Genomic DNA, 23,641 nt, shown 5'->3' on the forward strand with positions numbered 1-23,641 from the left:
GGCGGAAACTTTTAGCACCGCTCACTGGAACCATCAGATCTCAGCTCATATTCTTAGGTAAAATCTACCTCCACCACTACAATACCCTTCCCTCACAGTCCATATCAACTTTCCTTCCCTTTTGTTTTGTTTTTTTTTTTTTTTTTGAAATTTGCTTAATTTTCCTCTCTGTATTTTTCCAATTTTCTTTTTTTTTCTTCTTATTTAATGTATATGATGGTTAATTATTTGTTGTATATGATAATCTGTATATCTCCACCACAACAGAAGCCAGTTTTTTTCTTTTAATTTTGGTCAGTTGATCAGTGTTACTGGAGCTTAATGTTTTTGCCCTCAGACACTGTAGGATTTGTATAAACGGTTGGTTCTTTTTCCTGGCTCATCCATTTCCTAGGGTTTAATTGCGTTTCCGCGGGCTGATCTTGTTTTGAGCTTGTTCTTGTGCAGGTTGGTTCATTACCACAGATGTTTTGGACGCCTCACTCTACAAGGTTGGTTTCTTGTGGTAGAAAATTGATAAACATCACCCATCTTCACATTCACACTCACACTAAGTTTGTTCGACTCAAATCAGTTTCAGCTCAGTTGAATTCTTACTTGTGGGACTCTGTTACTGATGATGAACGTATTGTATGTATGCACAACACCACCACCACAACCACCACTGTAGATAACTATTTTGAAAATACAAAGCCTCACAAATTATTAGGGGTGGTCACGGTTTGGAGGTTCGGTTGTGCTCAAAGGAATCTCAAATTCGCCATCCGTCCAAAACTATGCGGATTGAAAAAAATCCGCAACTGTCCGCTTATCATCACGCATCCGTCCAAAATGCGGCGGATCGGTTCAATTTAGTCAATTTGGACGGATCGGTGTATCCGCTGCTCACCTCTAATTGGTAATGATAAAGAAACCATGTTATTCACTTATTTTTTTAAAAAGAAATAACTATTATTTTTGTTAAAGAATGTTACAATGGTCCCTTTTGAGAACATGGAAAAAAACCTAATTTATTAGCTTATTAATTTATTTAAATTTTATCAAATCTCTATTTTTTTATATATTTTTTTTAAAAAAAATCAATAAGTTAACTTTTTTCTTACTTTCCAAAACACTTGTTTTGGGAAATACGTTAAAGGCCAATTTTTTTGATTTTTTTTTATTTTAAAAAAAAAAAAAAAATTCATTCATGTATGTTTATGTTCAGAATTGTTTAATAATTTATTAAAGTTAGACTTGACATTTTGTTTTTAGATTGATATGGTATTATGTATCCATATATGTGTATGCTTATTGGTGAGTGTTTTTGTGAATGTAAACGTTCATATTCACTGAAATCATTATTGTTGTGGATTATCAGATTTTAATGTTTTGCATTTTATGATATGAATTTCAACATTAGAAATATGTGATGGTTGTATAATGTGCAATGTAGACTGATAATTGCATGATTATTGTATAATGTGAATGTTCATATATGATTATTGTATGAGTTTTCATGATTTTTGCATGATTATTACATGGTGTAAAAGTTCACATTGGTGTTGTGATTATCACATCATTAATCAATATTAATATTTACATTTAGAAATAACCATACAAACGTAAACAATAATATGATATGTTGGTCACAACATATTGTGTGTCTTAACAATACAACATAGAGGTGTGAATATTCACATCAACATTGCATTTACCACAATGCAAGTCAATGGTTATATGCACACAAAAATAAACAACTAGCAACAATGTAAATGTTCACAATGTCTCAATAATATCAAAATAACATGACAATATCAATAATGCATTACTCACAAATCACAATTAATGTTAATATTCACATTAAAAAATAGGTATAATGGCACAAACAATGTGAATGTTAACAGTGTATGGATTCAGGAGGGGATGTTATTTATTAGCATGTATTTATAATATGAAAATTTATATCAACATTTAGTGAGAGATTTTGAGAAGGTAAGCGATTTAGGTTTTAGAAATGTGAGAGATTTTTGTTGTCGAATAAGAGAGATATTTTTTCCATAAAATAAGGAAAAAAATTTCTCCATGAAATGAAGAGATTCTCTTTGAAATGAGGAGAGATTTTCTCTGTGAAACAAGGGAGATATTTTTTCCATGTGAGAAGGGAGATATTTTTTATTATGTATTAATTTTAAAATGGAAATATGTCCAAAAAATTAGAAAGGTGATTTGGTCATATTATTCTAAATAAACAGGACCTAAGGAAATATTGAAAAACATGATAGATTAAATGGAACTTAACAATTATGAGTAAGACTTTTTGAAAAATGGCTCATAAAAAAATATTTATAAAAAAATAATAAATATTATAAATATTAATAATTAAAATTATAAAATTTTTAACGTAAATGCTAACGGCTGTCCATTAAGCATTATTTAAGGTTGAGAAGCATATTAAATGTGTCTTAAAAATATGTAAATATGTTAAAAGGTGTATTGATTTCAATTAAATGTGTAATAAAAGATTTCTTGTGTTCTTCAATTCTTTTGGCCTTGTTTGGTTTCTTTTTTAGAAAAAAAAAAAATTCGGAATTCTTTTTGAAAAAACGGCACCTAATTTGATAAAGATAAATATTAAAAAAAAAAAAATTATTTTTAAAAATTATTTTTGGCCTCCCAAAAGATTAAATAATATAAAAATGATAATCAACTTGTTTGGTTTGATTGATTTTTTGAAATTTATTTTTTTTTATTTTTCATTTTTTTTAAAATTTTATTAAAAAATAAATTTTTTACTTTCTAAATGCACATAACATAGATACACCTAAAAATAAAATATTTAAAAAATTCAATGAATACAAAAGAATAAGAATTCATCAAATACAAAAATAAAAATTAAAAAAATTCTGAAAATATTGTAAGTTTTGTTAAAAAAAAAAAAAAAAAATCTCAATTTTTCAAACCAAACAAAGTAATTTATTTTTTTATTTCTTTCATCAAATTAATTTTTAATTTTTTAAAAACATTTATTGGAGTTTATTTTTTACAAAGACCCATTTTTTGATTATTTTGTGATACCACTAATTCCCCTTCACAATTCATAACAGAGTTCAGCTCCTCACTCCTCTCCCATCTCTTCGCCGCCGCCGTCACTGCCGTGGCCTTCCGTGCCTTCTGGCGTTGTCGCCGCCGCTGAGTTCATCAGACGGAAACTTTTAGCACCGCTCGCTGGAACCTCAGATCTCAGCTCATATTCTTAGGTAAAATCTACCTCCACCACTACAATACCCTTACCTCACAGTCCATGTCAACTTTCCTTTTGAAATTTGCTTAATTTTCTTCTCTGTATTTTTCCAATTTTCATTTTTTTTCTTCTTATTTGATGTATTCGATGGTTAATTAAAATTTGAAATTGCATCTATGCTTCGCATTAAAATGTTCAAGTTGACGCCACCTTTTCTTCACTGGAGATTGCAAAAAAAAAAAATAATGAGATTAATCTTTTCAATCATGTCACTAAATTTTGCTGGAATTACAAAGTCAATTGACATAGGAAATACATCTTTGAATTCATCCATATCAGTTTTCATAAAGCTTTCTTCAATATTCCCGGAAACTACCTCGATTCTTTTTTTTTTAGCCTCACTACCTAGCACAAGATCATATTTTGATTCACTATTGGCCACTGCACATTCATCAAAGACCTTGGATTGTAATGTCATGACCTCTAAAGGTATTATATGTTTTGAACTAGCAACTGCTCTTTTCAATTCGTTACTCTCAAGAGCATAAGGAATGACGATTTCTTTGATTTCTCACCGTTAGCCTTTTCAAGTTCAATACATGGAGCTTCAATTGGTAGCTTCTCATCCTTTATAATCTGGTCATCATTCTTGTTAGGCAGATTTTGAACAAATTCCTTGCCTTGCAACTTCAACTGTGTAGTGTTTTGATCCCTAAGAACAACATTACTTTGGTGCATCTTGTTATGAATTTTCAGCATCTTTTTGTGGCACTTTAACCCTTTGTTTTGGAGTTTTTGTTAGCTGGTCTTGCTGGATAGTTTTTGCATTATGCGTAGGCTTCAAAACTATAGATTTCTCCTTCAATTTTATAAAGAAACTCAAATTGTATAGTTGTTTCAATAGCATCTTCGAGATCTTCCAAATGTGCATGAGGTATCTCTTTTTTAATTCCAAATCTCAATCCACTTTTGAAACAAGCAATAGTCATCTATTCATTTTCGACAACTCTAGACTTGAAAAATAACTCCTTATATTTTCTTGCATAATCAACCACACACATATCACCTTATTTATGAGCATAAAATTGATCAAGAAAATCATCTTGAAGATCTCTTAGACGAATTTTTTTTTTTTTCTCTAAGAAACGCTTTACTCTCTTTGCAAGTCAATCCACTTGTATAGGATCTCCCACAATGTGAAAATATCATGGTGGAACCGAAGTTCTAATACCAAACTGAGGTGGCACAGCGTTGAATTTTGAAAGCATAGTGAATAATTTAGGATTTAAAGGATTAAATTGAAGTCTAATAGGTACGGGAAGTGATTAGGGTTTGATTGCATTACACAATTCATAAAGAAGCTTCAAAGCTCTCAATTTTTATTTTAATGTAAAATATCAACTCTATTGAATTAAAAACATTACATGACTTTATATAGGATTAAGAGACTTTCTAAACTAAGTAGAACCAAAAAAGAAAACTAGTAAAATATCTTTGATTTTTAAAACTAATTTAAGACCAAACAAGAAACAAAAACAAAGACTAATTAAATAACTTGACGCATAAGAGAACCCACGGGCGACCTCTACAGCCCATGTTTGCAAATATAGAAATTACCAAAACACCCTTGACCTAAAAATCCTAGAAAATATAAACTAATCATAAAATAAGACTCCAATAATACTAGAAACATTATTCTATAAGTTTCCTACCAGTTTCACTTTGAAATCATGCCAATTTCCAAATATTGCCACTTCTTTGAATTTACTTTTTCTTGAGCTTCTTATATTCTGCATCACCTGGAGGGGAGTGAAATGGAGTTCTACTGTTAAAACTTAGTAGACTTGAACAACTATTTGTAGAAACTAAGTAAATCCACTTCTTATAAATTTACTAATTAATGAGGACAAGTAACCATTTCGATTTGATGCACATGGTAATGACCTTCTTAACAACACCACAAAATTTTGTAACACAAATCATAAAATATCATGACTTTTCTCACCCACAAAAAAGTAATAACTTTTTGCTCACCACAAAAACTTTTACTTTTGGTTGCACGCAAGGTTGTTAAAATAGGGATCCTATGTTGGATCATTGGAGGTGTTTATAGGATCAGATCGTAAAATCGGATCGAGGATCGTAAGATTCCATCGAACAAGACAAATTACGTAATAATTTAATTTAAATAAAATTTCTTAAAAAGTATACACAAAATGAACCTATATTCTATTAAAAAGAAGTGAAGATATTGTGAAAAATATAATACTCCATGTAAAATGTACATATAATATTATACAATGGAAAGCTCAATGGTAAAAGTTTTGTGTTTCATCAAAAAAGAAGCTGAAGAAGAAGAATTCTATAGTAAAATACTTTACAATCTACAATAATGCATAAAAAATGAAGAAAAAATATTTAATAAAGTTGGATATGAAAATATATTAAGAACTCAAAAGAGCAGCTTAACCGAATGATAAGGTTTGTTGTTAGCATCTCTGGTAGAGCGGATTCGAGTCACAAAAATAGGCTTTCCAAAAATTGGGATAAAGTTACAATCATCTTGCACTCCTCAGTCTCCGCTAAAGCTAAGTTTGTTTTTTCGACTAGTTAGTTTTCTTAAATTGCGCAATATTTAAATATTTGTTTCCTAATTTGTTGTTTAGTCTATTTGATTCAATACTACTTAATTTTTATTATTTATTTTGACCACATAAATTGGTATTTAGACAACAAATATAAAATTTATAATAAAATATGTCATATAATGCAAAACAAGGATTGTAAATTGGATCGGATCGGATCGGATTCGGATTGGGATTGGGATTCCATGATCTTATAAGATCCCATTACCAGGATTGAAAGATCCTACTTATAAGGAATTTTTTATACGATCCGGATCGATTGTGCCTACATAGATCATAAGAGCCGGATCGAGATTTTGATAACCATTGCACGCTATAAATTCACTATACATGACTTTTACCACAAATTGGCATACAACACACACCACAAACATTCGTAATTTTCACCACAAAAAATCTTAACTTCTTAAAATGTGCCCCTTTTTAGGGACGCGTATCGTAGATTTCCCGATTGATTTTAATAGTACAACTTGGCTAAATAAGCTCTGGCCATTGATGATTAGGCAGTGCTGCTTTTTATGATTCTCTGTCCTGTTATTATTTTTAACTACTGCTAATTTTTACGTGGTTTCAGACTTCACAGTAAACTTCATCAAAATATCAATAGAGACTATCTTGGACTGCTCAGTTGGCACAGAGTCAGAATTTGGAACTTTGAGCAAGTATTTGTCCAATTCTCTGTCAAAATTTGATAATTTAAAAACCTAACAGATGACTTAACCTACAACATTTTATCAAACTTATTTTAAGAAAATTAGGAATCTATGTTTGATTTCACCGATATGTTAACTTCCTGTTATTGAAATTTGAAAGTAGCACGAGAGAGCATTTGATTAGCTAGATGTAATGTCAATGCATAGGTACAATAAATTTTCAGCCTTGGTGAAATGTTCATTGTGCCTATTTTCTTGGCTCTGTCATCCTCTCATGCTTGGGGTAACAATGAAAATCTTGGGATTTTTTTTTTGGCTTCTTGTCTCTCTTGTGGATAGGCTCCTTCCACATTCCAATTGCTTGGGAGAAAATACAAATTTTCCTTCTTGTTCTTTCTTCTGCCAATTCAAAAATCTCACTTCGCATGTGCTTTTCCAGCCAACAATCTAGCAAAGTAAGCATAGACAGTGATTCCAATAAAGAAGGGAAAACCAGTTTCTCTTCCTCAAATGCTTAGATCAATTAAAGGCCACTTTAGAATTTTTTTTTTCTTGTTATATCTATTTATTTTTCTTAAATTCTATGATTGCCATGATGTTGTCATTTTTTAGGAATTTCTATATGAGCCTTTCTCAATCTTTATCATTTCTATATGCATTTCTCTATCTTTGCATATATGTTGTCATTCTTTTGGAGGTTTGATTTCTTGGACAGTTGAATCGAGATTCATTTTCTTTACTTTGTATTCGTGTTTCACTAATATTATTTACTTTTTGATGGTTTTTTGTGGAACGTGGGATTTAGCCTTTCAAATTCTTAGATTTCTTATATATATAATTTGTTTTTTATTATCCTGCATCTATCATCTATTCCTATTAGTGGTTTAGTTCTTCCATCATTTGTAGTTGGCTCCTTATAATAATGGCTTACCAATTAAGATTTGTAATTTTGTACCGGTTTGATGTTGGCTTACCAATTGAGTTTAGTGATTCTTTGTATCAGGGAATTTACATTCTGAGCAAGTCAATATGAATAAACTACAAACAAAAGGCTACAATTTTTAATGAATAATGTCCAACCTGGAATTTTTTCTCCTATCAACCAACCAATGCAAAAGAAGCTAATAAAACATTAAAGCATTCAAAACTGCTTTTTGTTTATTTCTATCAAATTCATTATGTGCTCTCATGTTGAAATTTGTGGATGTGTCGTTTTGTTGCCCAGAAATGTAGCGAGCAAAAATGTAGTCTATCTTTTTGGTTTTAGTTTTGTCTGTGTTTTATTTATTATTTATTTTTTATGTCATACTCATCTAAAATGTGTTGTTTATGCATCATTTTTATACTTCATATTCGCTTTTACAAAAAATTGGAACTGAAACTGAAATTACCAATATATGGGCATTAAGATTGCACGACGGCACCCACTTCGACCTCACTTGCAAATGTGAATGCAAGGCTATCAGGCCCTCCATGAAATGTCTTTTTAAGTCATTCTTCTTTGTTCTGTTGTTTTTTTATGGTTGTGTGTGATGTTTAAAAAATCATGAAAAAAATATGTGTTTTCTCTTGTGGGTTAAAAACAGGAGACATCTGGATATCTTGAGCTCCAGCACCAAAAACTCCTGGATATGTCGTAACAGCCTCCAGTGGTGCCAAGGCATGCCCTTGAAAGTGGCCAGACTTAAAAGGGTTAGTGATGGCTCCTGCAAGAATTGTTTCAATGTTCATAATATGATGCCAACCCCATTAGGTGACAGAACCTGTTGGAATAGCAAATGGCTGTGCACACAGACGAGGTCGTTGCTAGGGTTGTCACTTCTATTGTAATTGTCATTGCAGATACCTTTGTTCATCTTGTGCCCATTATTGGTATTTTGATATCACCATAAATTACAGCAATATTCTTGTTTTTATGCACAAATGTCAAATATGCAAGGTTTTTGTATCTGTAGATTAACCATATTATTCTCAAAATTCATTTGGCCTTCACAAAATCTAGATCATATTCCACAAATTTGGTTATCAGTTTATCTTTGGCGGTTTTCTTATTTATTTATTTATATTATTATATCGTGTTCCCTCATATTCAGAAAAAACCCTATTTTCTAGGTAATATTACCGCTGCAGTTTCCCAGTTGCTCTTCTGTAGAATTTCCAGAATTCCAGTTAGAAGAGCCCATTCTCTAACAAGCTAAACAACCCTTATACTGTGTATTTTACCTCTATGTACTATGCTATTTTTAATGAAGTACCAAAATGAATAAATAAATAAATTCATGTCAAATATATGTCTTTCTTGCTTATTTTGTTGGGGAATATCAAAAAAGTGGGAACATAGTAAAATAATTTTAAATACATGAAAGTACGACATTTTTTTACACAAATTAGTACATCATGAATTTTAAATTATTTTACCTTCTTTTCATTTTTTTAATATTTCCCCTATTTTGTTTCACCACTAATCTTGAATTCTTCTTTCCTGCACTATGAAAAGTATGGAAACAGTTTCTCAGTATGTTGGAAGTAAAATTGTATACATTTGATTGTTCCCAAACCTTAGCTTTTCTTAGATAGTCAATAACTCTGCTTTTGATGTGTACAGGGAATATTTAATAGCACTCAAATTGTCAATTAAATTAAGGAAAATTTCAATTCTTTGCTTTGCTTTGTGGACCCTTGGGGGTCTCAAACAAGGTCGCACAAATAAAATAGAACATGAAATGAATTTAACGTGGACATTGTTTTATCACTTTTCCTCTATGTTTTTGCATCTTTACTCCAGGATAAGAAAACAGAAAATACATCAGACAAAAACACAACCATGCCATTGATTCCGATTCTCTCCCCTTTTTTTTTTCTTTTTGTTTTTGTTTTTTTTCTAATTATTAAATTAAACTCATTCTCCCACACAAATAGATATACACTTAATTTTCTGACACAAGTTTACAAAAAAAAATCCTGAACCAATTCCTACATGTGCTGGCAATAATTCTCAGAATTCCTGTAGGCTTGAAACTGGGAAATTCTTGATTTATACAACTTAGAACATGACATCGATTTGTGTACTCACATCGATACAATAGCCATAAGAACTTACTGGAATTGGGCCAGAAACAATCCCTGGAGAGGATCACTCTTTCTGCACAAGCTGCTCAACATCTCTAAGCTCCACTCCACTCCCTTGCTGCTCATGTTCACTCTGAAACAATGCCTCAATCTGCTCCAGTGATTTTCCTTTTGTTTCAGGAACAAGTGCGTAAACAAAGGCAACAGAAACGGCTGAAACTGCTGAAAAAATGAAGAAAGTTCCAGCCATCGTAATTGCACGTCCCATGGAGAGAAAAGACATGGCAATCAAACCGCTGCACACTCTGTTACCCACAGCTCCGAGTGCTGCAGCTTGGGCGCGCAGCCTTAAAGGGAAGATTTCCGATGTCAAAACCCAACAAACAGGACCAATTCCCACTGAGAAGAAAGCCACATTTCCACAAACCGACAGTATTGCCATTCCAATCCCGAAAGGTGTGTGCTTCAACAATAATAGAGTAAGTCCCAAACAAAACAAACAGATAGTCATACCAATTGTGCTTATATATAGCAGTGGTTTTCTTCCAAGTTTGTCTATAAGAAGAATAGCAACTAATATAAATGCAGTTTTGGTAACTCCCACAGCAACAGTTGCAGCAAGAAGCTTCGAGTTACCAGCAATACCCGCTACTTTGAAGATCTCGGGGCTGTAATACACGGTTGCATCAATACCCGTGATCTGTTGGAAACATTGGATTCCAAAACCAGTAACTAGCATACGGCGAAGTGCAGGAGAAGGACTCAACAGTTCGCGCCAAACAGGTTTCTCTTCATACTTCTCAGCGCTACCAATTCCAGCAGCTAATAGTATTTCTCCGAGTCTCTCCTCCACCTCTGACTCGTTCTCAATAGTTTTCAATAGCACGGCTCTTGCTGCTTCAACTCGATTCTGCATTACCAACCACCTTGGTGACTCGGGGATTATGAACAGAGCGAATCCAATGAATACTGAGGGAAGAATTCCCACAGCGAGCATTATCCTCCAATTTAAATGCACTGAAAGACCTGAAAATGCGTAGTTTGAGACATAACCGAGTAGGATCCCAAGATTGATGAAAATCTCAGGGAATGAGGTAAGAGAGCCTCTAGCGATTGTCGGTGATATCTCAGCTATGTAGACTGGGGCAATCATGACTCCAAAGCCGATTCCAATCCCACACAAGAGTCTCCCAATCATTAGGATTTGGAATGTCGGAGCAAGAGTCATTATAGCTGCACCGGTTTGAAAGATAATTGCAGCTAATCCCATTGTCCATTTTCTACCAATGGCATCTGATGTTCTTCCACCAGCTAAACTACCAAGAAGCGAAACGACGCTTAAACTCCCGACAAGCACTTCTTGTTGCACTTCTGTTATCTTCAGATCGTCTTGAATGAATAGGATTGCTCCACTCATAACACCTACATCTGAACGTTGTAAAAGCCTAATTAGCCAACTAACTTGTCCTTGTAAACAAGATACCTTAGATTCACATGTCAAGCCCATTAGGAAATTTCTAATAAATGGTTGGGAGTTAAAAGAACATCAATACATTGGGACATTAACCCCCTAAAATTAACTACAGATGTGACAAGGAAACCAAATAAAAAGCAGTACAACATGAATAAATGGTTTAGAATTATCCTATGAACCCACCAGATGCATCTCAATGAGCCCTCTATTTATAAAAAAATGGCATGCCTTGCAGAAACCAAAGAGAGCCAAAAAGGGAGGGTTTAAGAATGCAATCCCATGAACCCAGATGCATCTGTGACCCAGGATGTAGTCCAAGTGGTCTTGAGAAGGCGCTTAGGTGTCAGATCTTTGTAACTTCAAATACCCGGATTCATTATGGTCCCTCCTATGACTGACACAGGTGGACAAGTAGAGTATACTACGGCCCTTGAGAAAACCATGTTGAAGTCTAATTACTAACTCGCTAACATCCTACCTTGTGCTAAAAGAAGAAAAAAAAAAAAAACTAGATGCATCTCAAGTTCACCTTTCCATGTTCAAAAGAAGCAATACTATTTGATTAAAAAAAAAGTGAGATTCAAACAAGCAAAGCATATATGTACAGAGAACATGAGCATGTAATCAATTACACAAATGAGGTCAAAGATTGAGAGAAAAGGCTCTTATCATAGCCAAGAAGAACAGAATTGAGCCATGTTCAACAGAAGCAATACTATTTGATTAAAAAAAAAGTGAGATTCAAACAAGCAAACCATATGTAAAGAACATGAGCATGTGATCAATTACAGAAATGAGGTCAAAGATTGAGAGAAAGGCTCTTGCCATAGCCAAGAAGAACAGAATTGAGAGATGCAAAAATGGCACAGGCTAGAACATATTTCTTGGTATTTCTGCTCCTTTGCTGCTGCTGAAGGTGGTGTGAATCATCATCCTCTGTGAGCTCAGAGTCCATCCTCCTGTACTTGTTCTTAGCTCCCAAAGGAAAACCAGACAAACCCATTTCCCTATTACCATTTTCTTGGAGACCCACCAATCCCATTTCCCCTTTCTCTGATCTGTGTCTGTTTCAGATCAAATCAGATGAAAGAAATACAACAGACCCAGAAATCTTTTATGAGGTTTTCAAATCTTGAAACTCAGTGCAAAACCCAGGAATTGGGTCTGGCTCTCATTTCATTTTCAGATCTGAAAATAGAAGATGGAAGACTATTAAACAAAAGTGGGACCCCTTAATTTGTCATGTAAGCAACCCTTAAACAAATGAACTGATCATAAACAATACAGAACTTTTTTTCCTTGACTCGGCACCATATTATAAGCTCAGAGTTGGGAGCTTTCCAAGCAACAGCGTTGGGAGAATGCTATTGGTAGTGATAAAAGAAACCGTGTTATTCACTTATTTTTATAAAAAAAATAACTACTCCTATTATTTTTGTTTTTATTAGATAAAAAATTTTACAATGTTCTCTCAAATTTAATTTATTAATTTATTGACTTATTAATTTATTGACTTATTTAAATTTCATCAAATCTATATTTTTTTACATATTTTTAAAAATCAATATGTTAGCTTTTTTCTTACTTTCAAAACACTTGTTTTGAAAAATAGGTTAAAGGTTAATTTTTTTTATTTTTTAACTTTTATTAAAAAAAAGTTACAAAAAAAATAAAAAGATAATATGACTCAAAAAATTCAAAAGTCAAAAAAACTAACTTTTAACACACATGACAAAATAAGCGTAAAATCCTTCATATTTTTGTCAATTACTTCAATTTAATCAAACCTGTTTATTTCTCTCTTGGGAGGAATAATTTGATATTTGTGTAAAAATTACTCAACAAAGACAAGATATGAAACATCTTTTATTTTCGTTCTTTCTTCTTTTGTTTTTTTTTTTTTTTTTGGTGATAAAAAATGTGTTTTTTGTGGCAATTTCTTCTCTCTCTCTCTTTTAACTAAGATTTTCTAAAGATTCGCAGAGCTTTGTAACGTGCAATTTTTTTGTCAAAAATTTTAGGAATATTTATACACAAGTCTTAATTTATGAATTTATTTTCTATTAAGTCTTAAAAAAATCGTGTTATTCAGTTATTTTTATAAAAAAAATAACTATTATTTTTGTTTTTGTTAGATAAAGAAAGTTACAGTGGTCCCTTTTGAGAACAAGGAAGAAAACCTAATTTATAAGCTTATTAATTTATTTGAATTTCATCATATCTCTACTTTTTTATATATTTTTTTTTAAAAAAAAAATTTTAAAAAATTAATAAGTTAGATTTTTTCTTACTTCCCAAAACAAATGTTTTGGGAAATAGGTTAAAGGCCATTTTTTTTTTTTTGACTTTTTTTTTAAAAAAAATGCATCCATGTATGTTGTGCATGTCAATTTCTGACCACACTGTCAAACAGGTACTTAGCTGGAGAACACCAGCAGAATAGATTAAACCTGAACGATCTATCACAGAAAGATAAGAATCTGGCGGTGGTTCGTCCACCGGGGGTACTCCGACGATCAAGTCAGTTATCTCTCAAAGATAACAAAAAATGCTTAACTCACTATTTAGAATACAAAAAACGTACCTTAGACCTACGAGGGCGCCTTTCTTTTATAGCCAACACTGACCTAATCCTAATAGAAGCCTAGCTTCAATAGACTCTGGCTCAATGCTAATCTTGGACTCCCAGTTGGATTGGGATAAACTCCCTAAGAGTTTTATCTTTATCCAAACTGAAGTCCTCTTTCATTCTAGGACTCTTGTCCCTTATCCGCTTATCCCAGATTTCGGTATCTTCACAGATAACCTCGGCCTAGCCGAGATAATCTCAGCGTCATGTCCAAGACACGTGGCACCTCGGCTGGCATTTCGGTACCACCTCGGCCACATGTTGTCACTCAAAAATTATGTCCCCACAACTGCCCCCTAGATTCTATTACCTCGACGTCCTGAGGTGATGGAACCTATATCGTTTCTTCCATTTAGCACGTCGGCTAAGCTCGCTTTGTCCTTCATTACCGAGGTCTTCATTCGTTGGCTCAGTACGCCCAAGACTTAGTCTGTTTTCATCAATGCTTCAGAACCAATAGCCAAGTTTGTTCAAGTTTCTCAGCCAAGATCGTCCCCCTAGCCGAGGTCCTACTCCATTAAATCAAGAACTCCAAGAGTTTCAACATGCGTATGAGCTGTCACGCACAGTATTTCAACCGTTTTTGCCTCGTGTCTTTCCCTTACTGAGCCGTACCTGACACGCGTCATTAAGTCACATTGCTTTTGCGTGCACCGTCTGACAAGCACGTCGTCCTAGGAACACTAATTGTCATTTTGCCACCATTCTGTGTGTTTGATCAAAATCATCTCTCTCTCTCTCTCCGTCTTTTCACTTTTCCACCACCAATTTCGTGCAAGTTCTCTCTCATTCTACTTCCAAATCCTCTATTGTTTCAAGCTCTGAAGCTCTGCAACTACTCTGTTCACCTCCTCCGGCGAAGCTCTTTCCGCTCTACTCTACCTATTTCCACTGTCAGACTCTGGCGAGTCTCATATCAGCGTCATTTTCCGTGGTAAGCCACTGTTTTTCCCCCTTTTTAGTTTCATACTATGTTGCCTCTGCTTATTTGACATGATAAATACATTCATATGCTCCTGTTTCTGTCTATGTTTCAAATTTCACCATTTGTATACTTAAACATGTTCTGTTTCATCTGTTTCTGGGTATACACACGTACACACATACTTGATGTTCTCGATAGCTTGTCACTGTTCTTGATTTGTGCACATTTATATTTTATGCAATGTTCTTGAACCCCTTTTGGTTTTCTTGAGTCTGAATTTCTATTCTTCTCTGTTTTCTTGTTGTGTTCTCCAGAATCTTGCCTTCAATCCTTGTTTCCATAGTTTTAGGCTTGGGATTTATTTTAGAAACTTGATCTTTAGGAAAACCAAACCTAAAACCTTTTTGATCTTCAAAAACCCTTGCCCCAGCATTCGTTTAGGTTTTGTCGAGGTCCTTTAAACCCTATCAAACCACTTCCTTTTGCAATCTAACACTTCCCCCTTAAGCTGACGTCATGGGTATGTGGAGATGGAAGGTAGACACCCCAATTAAGCTAGAATATTTCAGGCAGGAGTTCGTCATCACTGTCGATGTCCACCTCAGGTTGCCTGGGGAGGAGGACTCCATCATACCCAAGGACGACTCTATGCCTTTTTCAGTCGTAGCCTTCACAGAGTGTGGACTTAGGCTCCTTCTCGATATTCTTTTTCGAGAAGTCCTTCACTATTATAAGCTCAACCCAATGCAATTAGCCATTAACTCTTACAGAGTCATCAACGATATTATTGCTTTAGCTAGCCGAGAAAATGCTAGGGTAACTCTAGTCGACATCCAGTATTGCTACACCATGTGTGGCCTTAAGTCAAAAAAAGGCTACGTCTATTACCTTAAGCTGAAGTCCACACAATACAAACTCGTCTCCGACCTCCCTGATTCCAACAAGGGCGCCGGGGAAGATTACTTCATCGTCTCGGGCAGCTGGGAGTTCCTTCCAGATGATGACCTTCACCTCTACCCTCTAAGTCGTACGTTATTCAGAGAGGGAGATGGTAAGAGCCAAGTGTTTACTTTTACTTGCTTCTCAAGTCTTTTTTACTTTGATATTTTTATATGTTCTAACATCTGTATGTTTTATTTTTGCAGTTCTTCCTCAACCTCCAAAGGACTTCCGTAAAAACTTTTATCCCAACAAGGATTTTAAGAAGCTGTTGGGTCTGCCAGTTGAGCAGCAGAAAGCTCCTTTGCTGCTCAACTATATCCCGACGTACAAATCTGTTCTACCCGACATCCCGAGAAAAAGCAAGTCTCCTTCTTCAACAATAACTCCTGCTACAACTTCATCACCTCGGCCAGATCAGGGATCAACCTCTGATCCAGCAGAACATCCATCAACCTCGGCTCCATAACTAGTCTCACCTTCTCAACGCAAACGCCGACGTCGAAGTGTAGTCGCCGTCGAGATAGGTTGTAAGAAGGTTGTAGCAGACGACCTTCTAGCCGACATCCCTGACTTTGTCACCGCACAACCTTCACCATCCCAGTCTCAGCCAAAGCCAAAGCCAAAAAGACTGAAGAAAGCCCAACCTAAGGCAACGGTAACTCAGATCGACTCTGAGGATACCTTGCTAATCTCCAAAATTGCTGAAGCGGAAAAAAGTGCCTCCGCCGCCAAAAAGAGGCCTGCAGAGGCTGCTCCCTCTAAATCCACCCGGTCAAAGAAGCCGAGGTCAGAGTCAGCAACGACCTCGGGGTCCATGAAATTTGATGCCCCATGGGCCCCTCAATCATTATTGAGGACAAGTCAGTCAGGGCCGGCGATAGCGTGACTAACCTTGAAGTCGACGTTGCCCTCTCAATTGCCTTGCTCCTTCCAAAAGACTTGGAACGCAACGCCGAGGTCAACGAATACGAAAACTTCGCTCTAATGTTGCCGCACCGCACTCCGTTCAAGTAAGCCCCCAACACTTGGTACTTTTCATTATCTGTTTTTCCATACTTAGAGAATTTCACTAACTTTTGTTCTGTCCATTTTTTCTAGGCAATCCAACACGCTTACTCCTTCGCAATGCAAGCTTTTGACATCAAGAAGGAGTTGGTCAATAAGACCAAGGAGGCTGCTAGTTTGCTGAAGACAGTCAACAGAGCCGAGGCTAAGATGAAGACATTGACGGATCAGGCTAAGGCGGCCAAACAGGCCCAAGATGAGGCCGATGAGAGGGTGGGAGCTGCTGAGGCCATTGCCAAGGTCCTCGAAGCCGAGAAAAAAGAGGACAAAGCAAAAACGGTCGAAGCCCAGGCCGAGCTCCGGGCTGCCTTGGCCACAAAAGAGGCCGAGATCAGGGCGGCGGACGAGAAAGCCTACCCCGAGCGGGCAGCCGATGTCTACGAGGACTACAAGAAGCAGGTTAAGAAGGCATGCAACAAGGGTTACTCCCTTGGCTGGATGGCTGCTTTGAAAGAAGTGGCTGTCCCCGAGGATTCTCCGCTTAAAGACGAAAGCCGACTCATTCTGTCATTCCTCCCTACTCCAAGCCAATTCGAGGACGAGGTTGAGTCCAAGGAGGAAGCTGAGGCCGAGAAGACGAAGAAGCTACTGGGGCCAAGTCCCCAACTCTGAATGAGCAAGTCTTGGACTTGACTCAGGATGAGAAAGATGAAGTCTCAAAGGGTGCCTCCTCTTAGAAGACAACCTCCAAGGTGCCAATCGCCGAGAAGAGCATCGATCAGACTCTAAAAGAGATTGACGCCGAGCTCGAGGCTGAGAAGGCTGTCGAGAAGTCTTCACAACTGTCTTCTGGGGCCAAGACATAGTCCGCTGCTGACGCCGAGTAATCTATTTTGATGTTCTTCTTTATTTCTTGTACCTTGTACTACTTTTTTTTTTTTACTTTTAAAGCAATGTTTAACTCTTTATTTGGCCGATGTGCATTTGTAATCTGAACAAGTAAGCCCTTTGTAGGCCGAAGTGCCCTTTTTCATCTCTGAATGTAAGACAACTTCTTCTTCCAAGTGTTTGCATGTTTGTATGCTTTACTACTTCCATACTTAGAATATTTTGCATGTCTTCAGTTTATGCCTTTCTTGTATAGTTTTCTCGGATTAACGTACCTCAGGCGAAACTTCCAATTTTGCTTATCTCGGCCTTGGCTTAATACTTGAAAACATTGTTAAAAATATTTTCACAAGTGCTACAGAAAACCTGTCACTTTACTTTTACTTAGCAAGACTTCTATCTTCAAATATCTTCCAAGTCTTGGCAACATGGTAATCTCGGTAAGTACATAGATATTTCTTTCAATATAATCTTGGCTTAACTTCAACTTGTAAATTTTTAAAATTTCAACAAGTGTTAAACCATCTTTCCTTTAACATAACATCGACTTAACTTCAACTTGTAAATTTTTCTTTAAATTTTAACAAGTGTTAAACCAACCTTAGCTTATAGATTTCAGCACCCAAGCATCATTCTCCAGCCTTCCGCCCCCTAATTTGAACTTAAGTTCCACTTGGGTTCTCATTAAGCATGTGGCTTTGACCTCGTCACCAAGGTCAGATTCAAACAAAGACTGGCCAAGGTTACCAACATTGGTCTCTTTGTTAATCTAACTGACACGTGCTTAGTTTCAATCTGTGTCTGACTCCGTCGATATCGCAAGACCAGGTTAATTCAACTTAGTTCAACTCTATTATATGCAAGTAGAAAAACTTTGCCATATAATAAGTCTAAGTTATTCGTCATGTTTCAATCAAAAATATCGCCAACTTAGTTCAACTCTATTAAATGCAAGTATAATTCAACTCTGTTATGTAATAAGTTTAAGTTATTCGTCATATTTCAATCAAAAATATCACTAACTTAGTTCAACTCTATTATATGCAAGTATAATTCAACTCTGCCATATAATAAGTCTAAGTTATTCGTCATGTTTCAAACAGAAATATCGCCAAGTGACTGGTCAGTCATACTACACAAGTTTAAAAATCATGCTAAGACTTTATTATTACTTCGGCTAATAACAAGAAACTTAAAAAACACAAAAATCTAATGATAGAAAAACTTCAGATTGCAAGTATTCCAGGGTCTTGGCAACTCTTTGCCTTCGTTGTCTTCAAGCCGATATGCACCATTGCCCAGGACAAAGATGATTCTATAAGGTCCCTCCCAATTTGGGCCAAGCTTGTCCTCTTTGGGATCATTCTTGTTACTGACGACCTTTCTTAGGACGAGGTCCCCAACTTGGAACTCTCGTGGGAACCTTCTTATTATAAGCCTTAGCAAGCTGCTGTTGGTATAACCCCAGCCAAATTGTTGCCTTCTCCCTTCTTTCTTCTAGTAGGTCTAGATCTCAGGCCAAAAATGCATCATTATTCCCATTTTCCACTCCCTGGGTTCTAATCCCTGGGATGCCGACCTCTAATGAGATTACTGCCTCTATGCCAAAAGCCATGGCAAATGGGGATTCCCTAGTTGATCTTCTCGGCATAGTCCAATATGCCCAAAGTACACTAGGTAACTCATCCACCCACTTTCCCTTAGCTGCTTCCAGCCTCTTCTTGATCCCATCCAATATGACTTTGTTGAATGTTTCTACTTGTCCATTGCTTTGAGGGAAACTTGGAGTGGAATAGTAATTCTTGATCTTGTACTTTGCACAGAAGCTCTTGATGAGCTTACTGTCAAACTGAGTACCATTGTCTGCTATTATTGCTCTTGAGATCCCAAACGTGGTGATGATGTTCTTCCATATGAAATTCTTTACATCAATGTCCCGAATTTTTGCAGAGGGTTCAGCTTCAACCTACTTGGTGAAGTAATCTGTTGCCACTAGCAAGTACTTCCTTTGTCCAGTTGCCTAAGGCAGCTGTCCAACAAGGTCCATGCCCCATTGGGCAAATGACCAAGGGTTGGACACTGGGTTCAGATTTGCTGCTGGTTGGTGTATCAAAGGTGCAAACTTCTGACACTTCTCACATTTATGACATAGGTGTAGACACCCCATTTTTGACCGACCTTAAGACTCAGACGTCATCGATTGAGCGCTCGGTGATTGCGCATGTTGTGCTCGTTCTGAGGTTACGGAGTCTCAGTTGAGAGCCTTGTTTCCAGACTTCGGGACTTTTTTGTGCTTTGCCTCGGTTTGCGAACCAGGTTCTATTTTCTCTTCCCGAAGGGAGAGAGAGGTCTCGTAGACCATCTCTCAGTGGCCGTAGGCTACTTTTCGTGGTCGTAGACCACTGTTCCCGTTTGGAGACCAGTTTTCAGTTTTCGGAGCCGTTGGCCGTGCGCCTCAGTTCGGGATCGCTTAACTTTCTCCGTTTGCTATGGTTTTTAGCACACACCTTGTTTCCTCTCTCTAGAGGGACACTGTGGCCCAGGAGACCACCTTCGTGGTCACATGGCACTTTCAATGCTTAACAATCAGTTTTCGGGGCACCTGGCTGCACGTTTCGGCCCCCGAACCCTCGTTTTGCATCTGTCCTGGTTCATTTTCGGCATGGACCCTATTTTCATTGTTTGGAAGGTGGTACAAGGGTGGAAGACCACCTGTTCTTCTTGGAGACCACTTTTCCCCGCCGATCGATTTTTCTTGTCAAGTAGTTGGTCTCCCTAACTTTTGAGCCACAATTACTGGTCTTCCACCATACCACTAGCTTGCATTGAGTTGGGAGGCCACCAGTAAAGGCTGCCGACCAGCTTTTGAAGCTTGAACCTTTTGACCCTGGTCGGTCGACCAGGGCAAGTGGTCGGCTGACCACTTGAACTAGTCGGCCTACTTCCCCCTTTTCTGTCTCTGTGAGTGTGTGCCAGCTGGAGGGCACAGACTGCATCCTTCATACACGTGTATGGAGGATTGGCAACCTTGTTTTGGCTTCTTAAAGAAGCTTGGCCTTTTGCTCTAAGCTTCTAAGAGAAGCTTGAACCCTTTTTAGCTTCTTGAAGAAGCTTGACCCTTTGGCTCTAACTTCCTCAAGAATCTTGACGCCTTTTGCTCTAGCTTCCTCAAGAAGCTTGGACCTTTGCACAAGCTTCTTGAGGAAGCTTGGACCTTTGTTTCTCTATAAAAGAAGAGCTCCTCTTCCTTTGCAAGGGTTGAGAAGTTGGTTTTTGGGCATACACTATATCTCTCCCTTTGTCTCTATATTTTGGCTTCAAAGCTCCATAGTTCTTGCCCCTTTTGCATACCACCTCCTAGCACAACACCTCCACTATCAACCTAAGCATCTTGGAGCCCATTTTTAGAGGTTGAAGGCTTGCTGTTTTGGTCCCGAAGCTGCTGGTCCCTTTGGCTACAAGGGTAACACTCTATTTCCCTCTTTTTAGCATTGTTTTGTTCCATCTCTTAGCCTAGTTTGCAAGCATATTTGGGCTTTGTCATAAACTAAAAAAAAGTCTTATTTTGAGGTCCTTAACACGTTTGTTTGAGACCATTTTTCTGTTGGGGGTCATCTACCCCCTTGCATGCTTCATTTCATCTTGCTTTAAGCCATGCATTAGGGCCTTTGTGTTGACCTTTGTTGGCCCTTTTGACCACTGAAATCTAGCAGATTTTCAGTGGTTATTATGTGTTTTTGAGCACCAAAATCAGAGATGGGTGACCCTCTCACCCCTTGTCTTGTTTACTAGCACTTTTGGCCTAACAAAGGAGCCCTCATTTGCATGTTTTCAAGCCATGTTTCAGGCCTTTTTTGGTGGATTTTAGGACCTGCATAGGCTCTGTCCAAAGCCCATTTTTCCATTTTAGGTGTCCATCTTGCATGTGTAGAACAACCCACTTTATAGCCTATCAAAGGAGCCTATCATTCTTGCATGCATGGACCATATTTCAGTGGGTTTTTGGGCTTTATTTGGCATGCCATACCTCTAAATTTTGCTGGTTTGGTGGCCACTTGATTGCCTCATATACTTGTAGTGCAAATCCTCTTTATTAGGTTGTGTTGCATGCTATTTTGGTCCTTGATTCTAGCACCTTTTGGCTATGCTTTAAACTGATTTTGTGCATGTTTTGGACTGCCTTAGCTTTTTTTTTATGCCTCATGATCAAATAATGCTTGCTGTGCATGGTTGTAGTTCAATACCCTTGCCTAGTTTTGAGTTTTAGAGCCTATCGCATGCTTATGTTGAGGTGTTTCCATGTTTTAAGGCCATTGTGCATCATATTTCAGAGCTTACATGTATGTCATATTCCCATGTTTCCCACTCTTTAAATGCGTTTGAGAGTCGTGCTAGTTTGCCTCGTTTTTGGACCATTGCATGAGCTTCATTTCTATGCATGTTGAGCCATCATTTTCGGCCATTTTCCCACTGTCTTGGACCTGCCTAGGGTCTGTTTGGGACTGGTTTTGCCATTTGTGCATTGCTTTGTGTACCTCTAGTGTAATGCACTTCACTAGTTTCAGTATTCGGGCCATCTAGCATGCATTGTGTGACATATTTGCATGATTCGGGACCATCTTGCATATCATTTCAGAGCTGGAAAATGTATGATTGTATGCCATATATTAATCCCTTGCCATGCTTTGGTAGAGTGGCATTTGATGCCTTAGGTTCGATCCCTTGCATCGAGCATGTTTGCATGAGTGTTCCTACCTTTCATTCCATCATGTTTGGCCACTGATTTGGGTGTGGCTGAGGCCCATTCATTTTAGTTTAAGTCCATCTTGCATTATGTATGCCATGTCCATGTTGTCGCGTGCTTGATCGTCGCATTGTGTATGCCTTGATTATGCCTTTGTGTATGTCCATCGTCATATGTGCGTTGTGTATGCCATATAGCGTCATGTGCATTGAGTATGCCATTTGTAGTTCATAGCATTGCGTATGCTAGTTGCACCTTTGCATGTCTTTCCTTGCATGTTTGCATGTCTTATTTGCATTTCGTTTAGGATTGCATGCTAGTTGTTACATTGTGTTTGCATGCCATGACATTCCATATATATTGCATTGTGTTTGGAATAGGGTTTAGTCCAAATACGGGAAACGAGGGACGTTTCGTACTCCAAGTGACGAAACGTGCCTCGATTCTCGGTCGCCGACACTCCAGATTGCCCATGATGGAGTTTAGGCCTTATTGTGTTCATTTGTGCATTTATTTTACATCAAGTCGTGCAATCCGACTCCTCGGCCATCATGCATCGGGATGCGTGATTGATGGCACGAGGATCAAGGACTACACTCCCTGGAGCTTATGCAATGATGGGAAGAGTGGTCATGCACACATTTATTGAAAATACCTTGCTATGCCTCTCTCTTGCTTTGTGTTGTAGAAAACCAAGAACATGAGGCAGAAACTGGTCGGCCGACCAGCTTTTCTGGTAGGCCGACCACCTCTTTTGGTCTCCACCACAAAAGGTGGTCGGCAGGTGGTCTCCAAGGCCAAGGGCTGTCGGCAGCCTTCCCACAGCTTCCCAGGGTGAAGTTTCAGCCTTCTGGAGCTTTGTGCAAGTTTCTGAGTTCAATTGCAAACAAAAGCGAGTCGGGGCATCGCGATGGATTTCTTGGCAAGGCAACTCGAGCATGCATGCATCCATTGTCATCCAAAACAGAGCCGAGGCAGCCCACTTTCATTTAGTTTACATGCTAGTTTAGTTAATTTGTTAATTAGCTAGTATTGTGTAATAATTAGTGACTTCGATTCTGTATTATTTATTTGGACCCTCCGAGGAGGGCAATGTTGTAATAAGTGTGCGTGTGTGTGTGATGCATGTCTTCCAACCCCACGTCTTTCTCGCTTTTATTTACCAGCTTATGATGGTTAGTTTAGGGCACGTTTCAATTAGCATACTTATGCTCGCATGTTTGCATCCATTTATCTATCTTGCATGCACCGGGCTCAGCGCATCATACTAACTGCATTGTATTTTAATTCCGAGTTGAATACGTGTATCAGTTGTTGCATTTCATATGCCATTTTAGAATAGCCGAGCCTCTCTTAATTGGATTTTTGCATGTGTTGCATTAGGCATTCCAGCATAGTTAGGATTCATGCATGATTTCTAATTAGCTTCTTTCTTTGGTTTGGA

At 37.2% G+C, this 23,641-nt stretch overlaps 2 protein-coding genes across 2 annotated transcripts in view; one reads left to right on the top strand and one right to left on the bottom strand.

Annotated features, from left to right (window-relative positions):
- The first annotated feature begins 340 nt into the window (after window positions 1–340).
- The window catches only part of LOC114280735 (Pentatricopeptide repeat (PPR) superfamily protein), a 55,514-nt gene continuing 32,213 nt past the window's right edge, over window positions 341–23,641 (top strand). The window contains exon 1 of the mRNA XM_082879012.1: window positions 341–360. The gene's annotated coding sequence lies outside the window, so the exon portion shown is untranslated. The remainder of the gene's footprint in view (window positions 361–23,641) is intronic.
- LOC114280736 (putative polyol transporter 4) lies at window positions 9,246–12,442 on the bottom strand. Its single transcript, XM_028223110.2, has 2 exons — window positions 11,890–12,442; window positions 9,246–11,018 (listed from the first exon to the last, which is right to left on the bottom strand). Exons 1-2 carry the CDS (start codon window positions 12,104–12,106, stop codon window positions 9,655–9,657), a joined length of 1,581 nt encoding a protein of 526 aa, XP_028078911.2. The 5' UTR covers window positions 12,107–12,442; the 3' UTR covers window positions 9,246–9,654.

This window comes from Camellia sinensis, chromosome 7 (genome assembly GCF_055761805.1).
Source record: "Camellia sinensis isolate YWXY chromosome 7, ASM5576180v1, whole genome shotgun sequence".
NCBI lineage: Eukaryota > Viridiplantae > Streptophyta > Magnoliopsida > Ericales > Theaceae > Camellia > Camellia sinensis.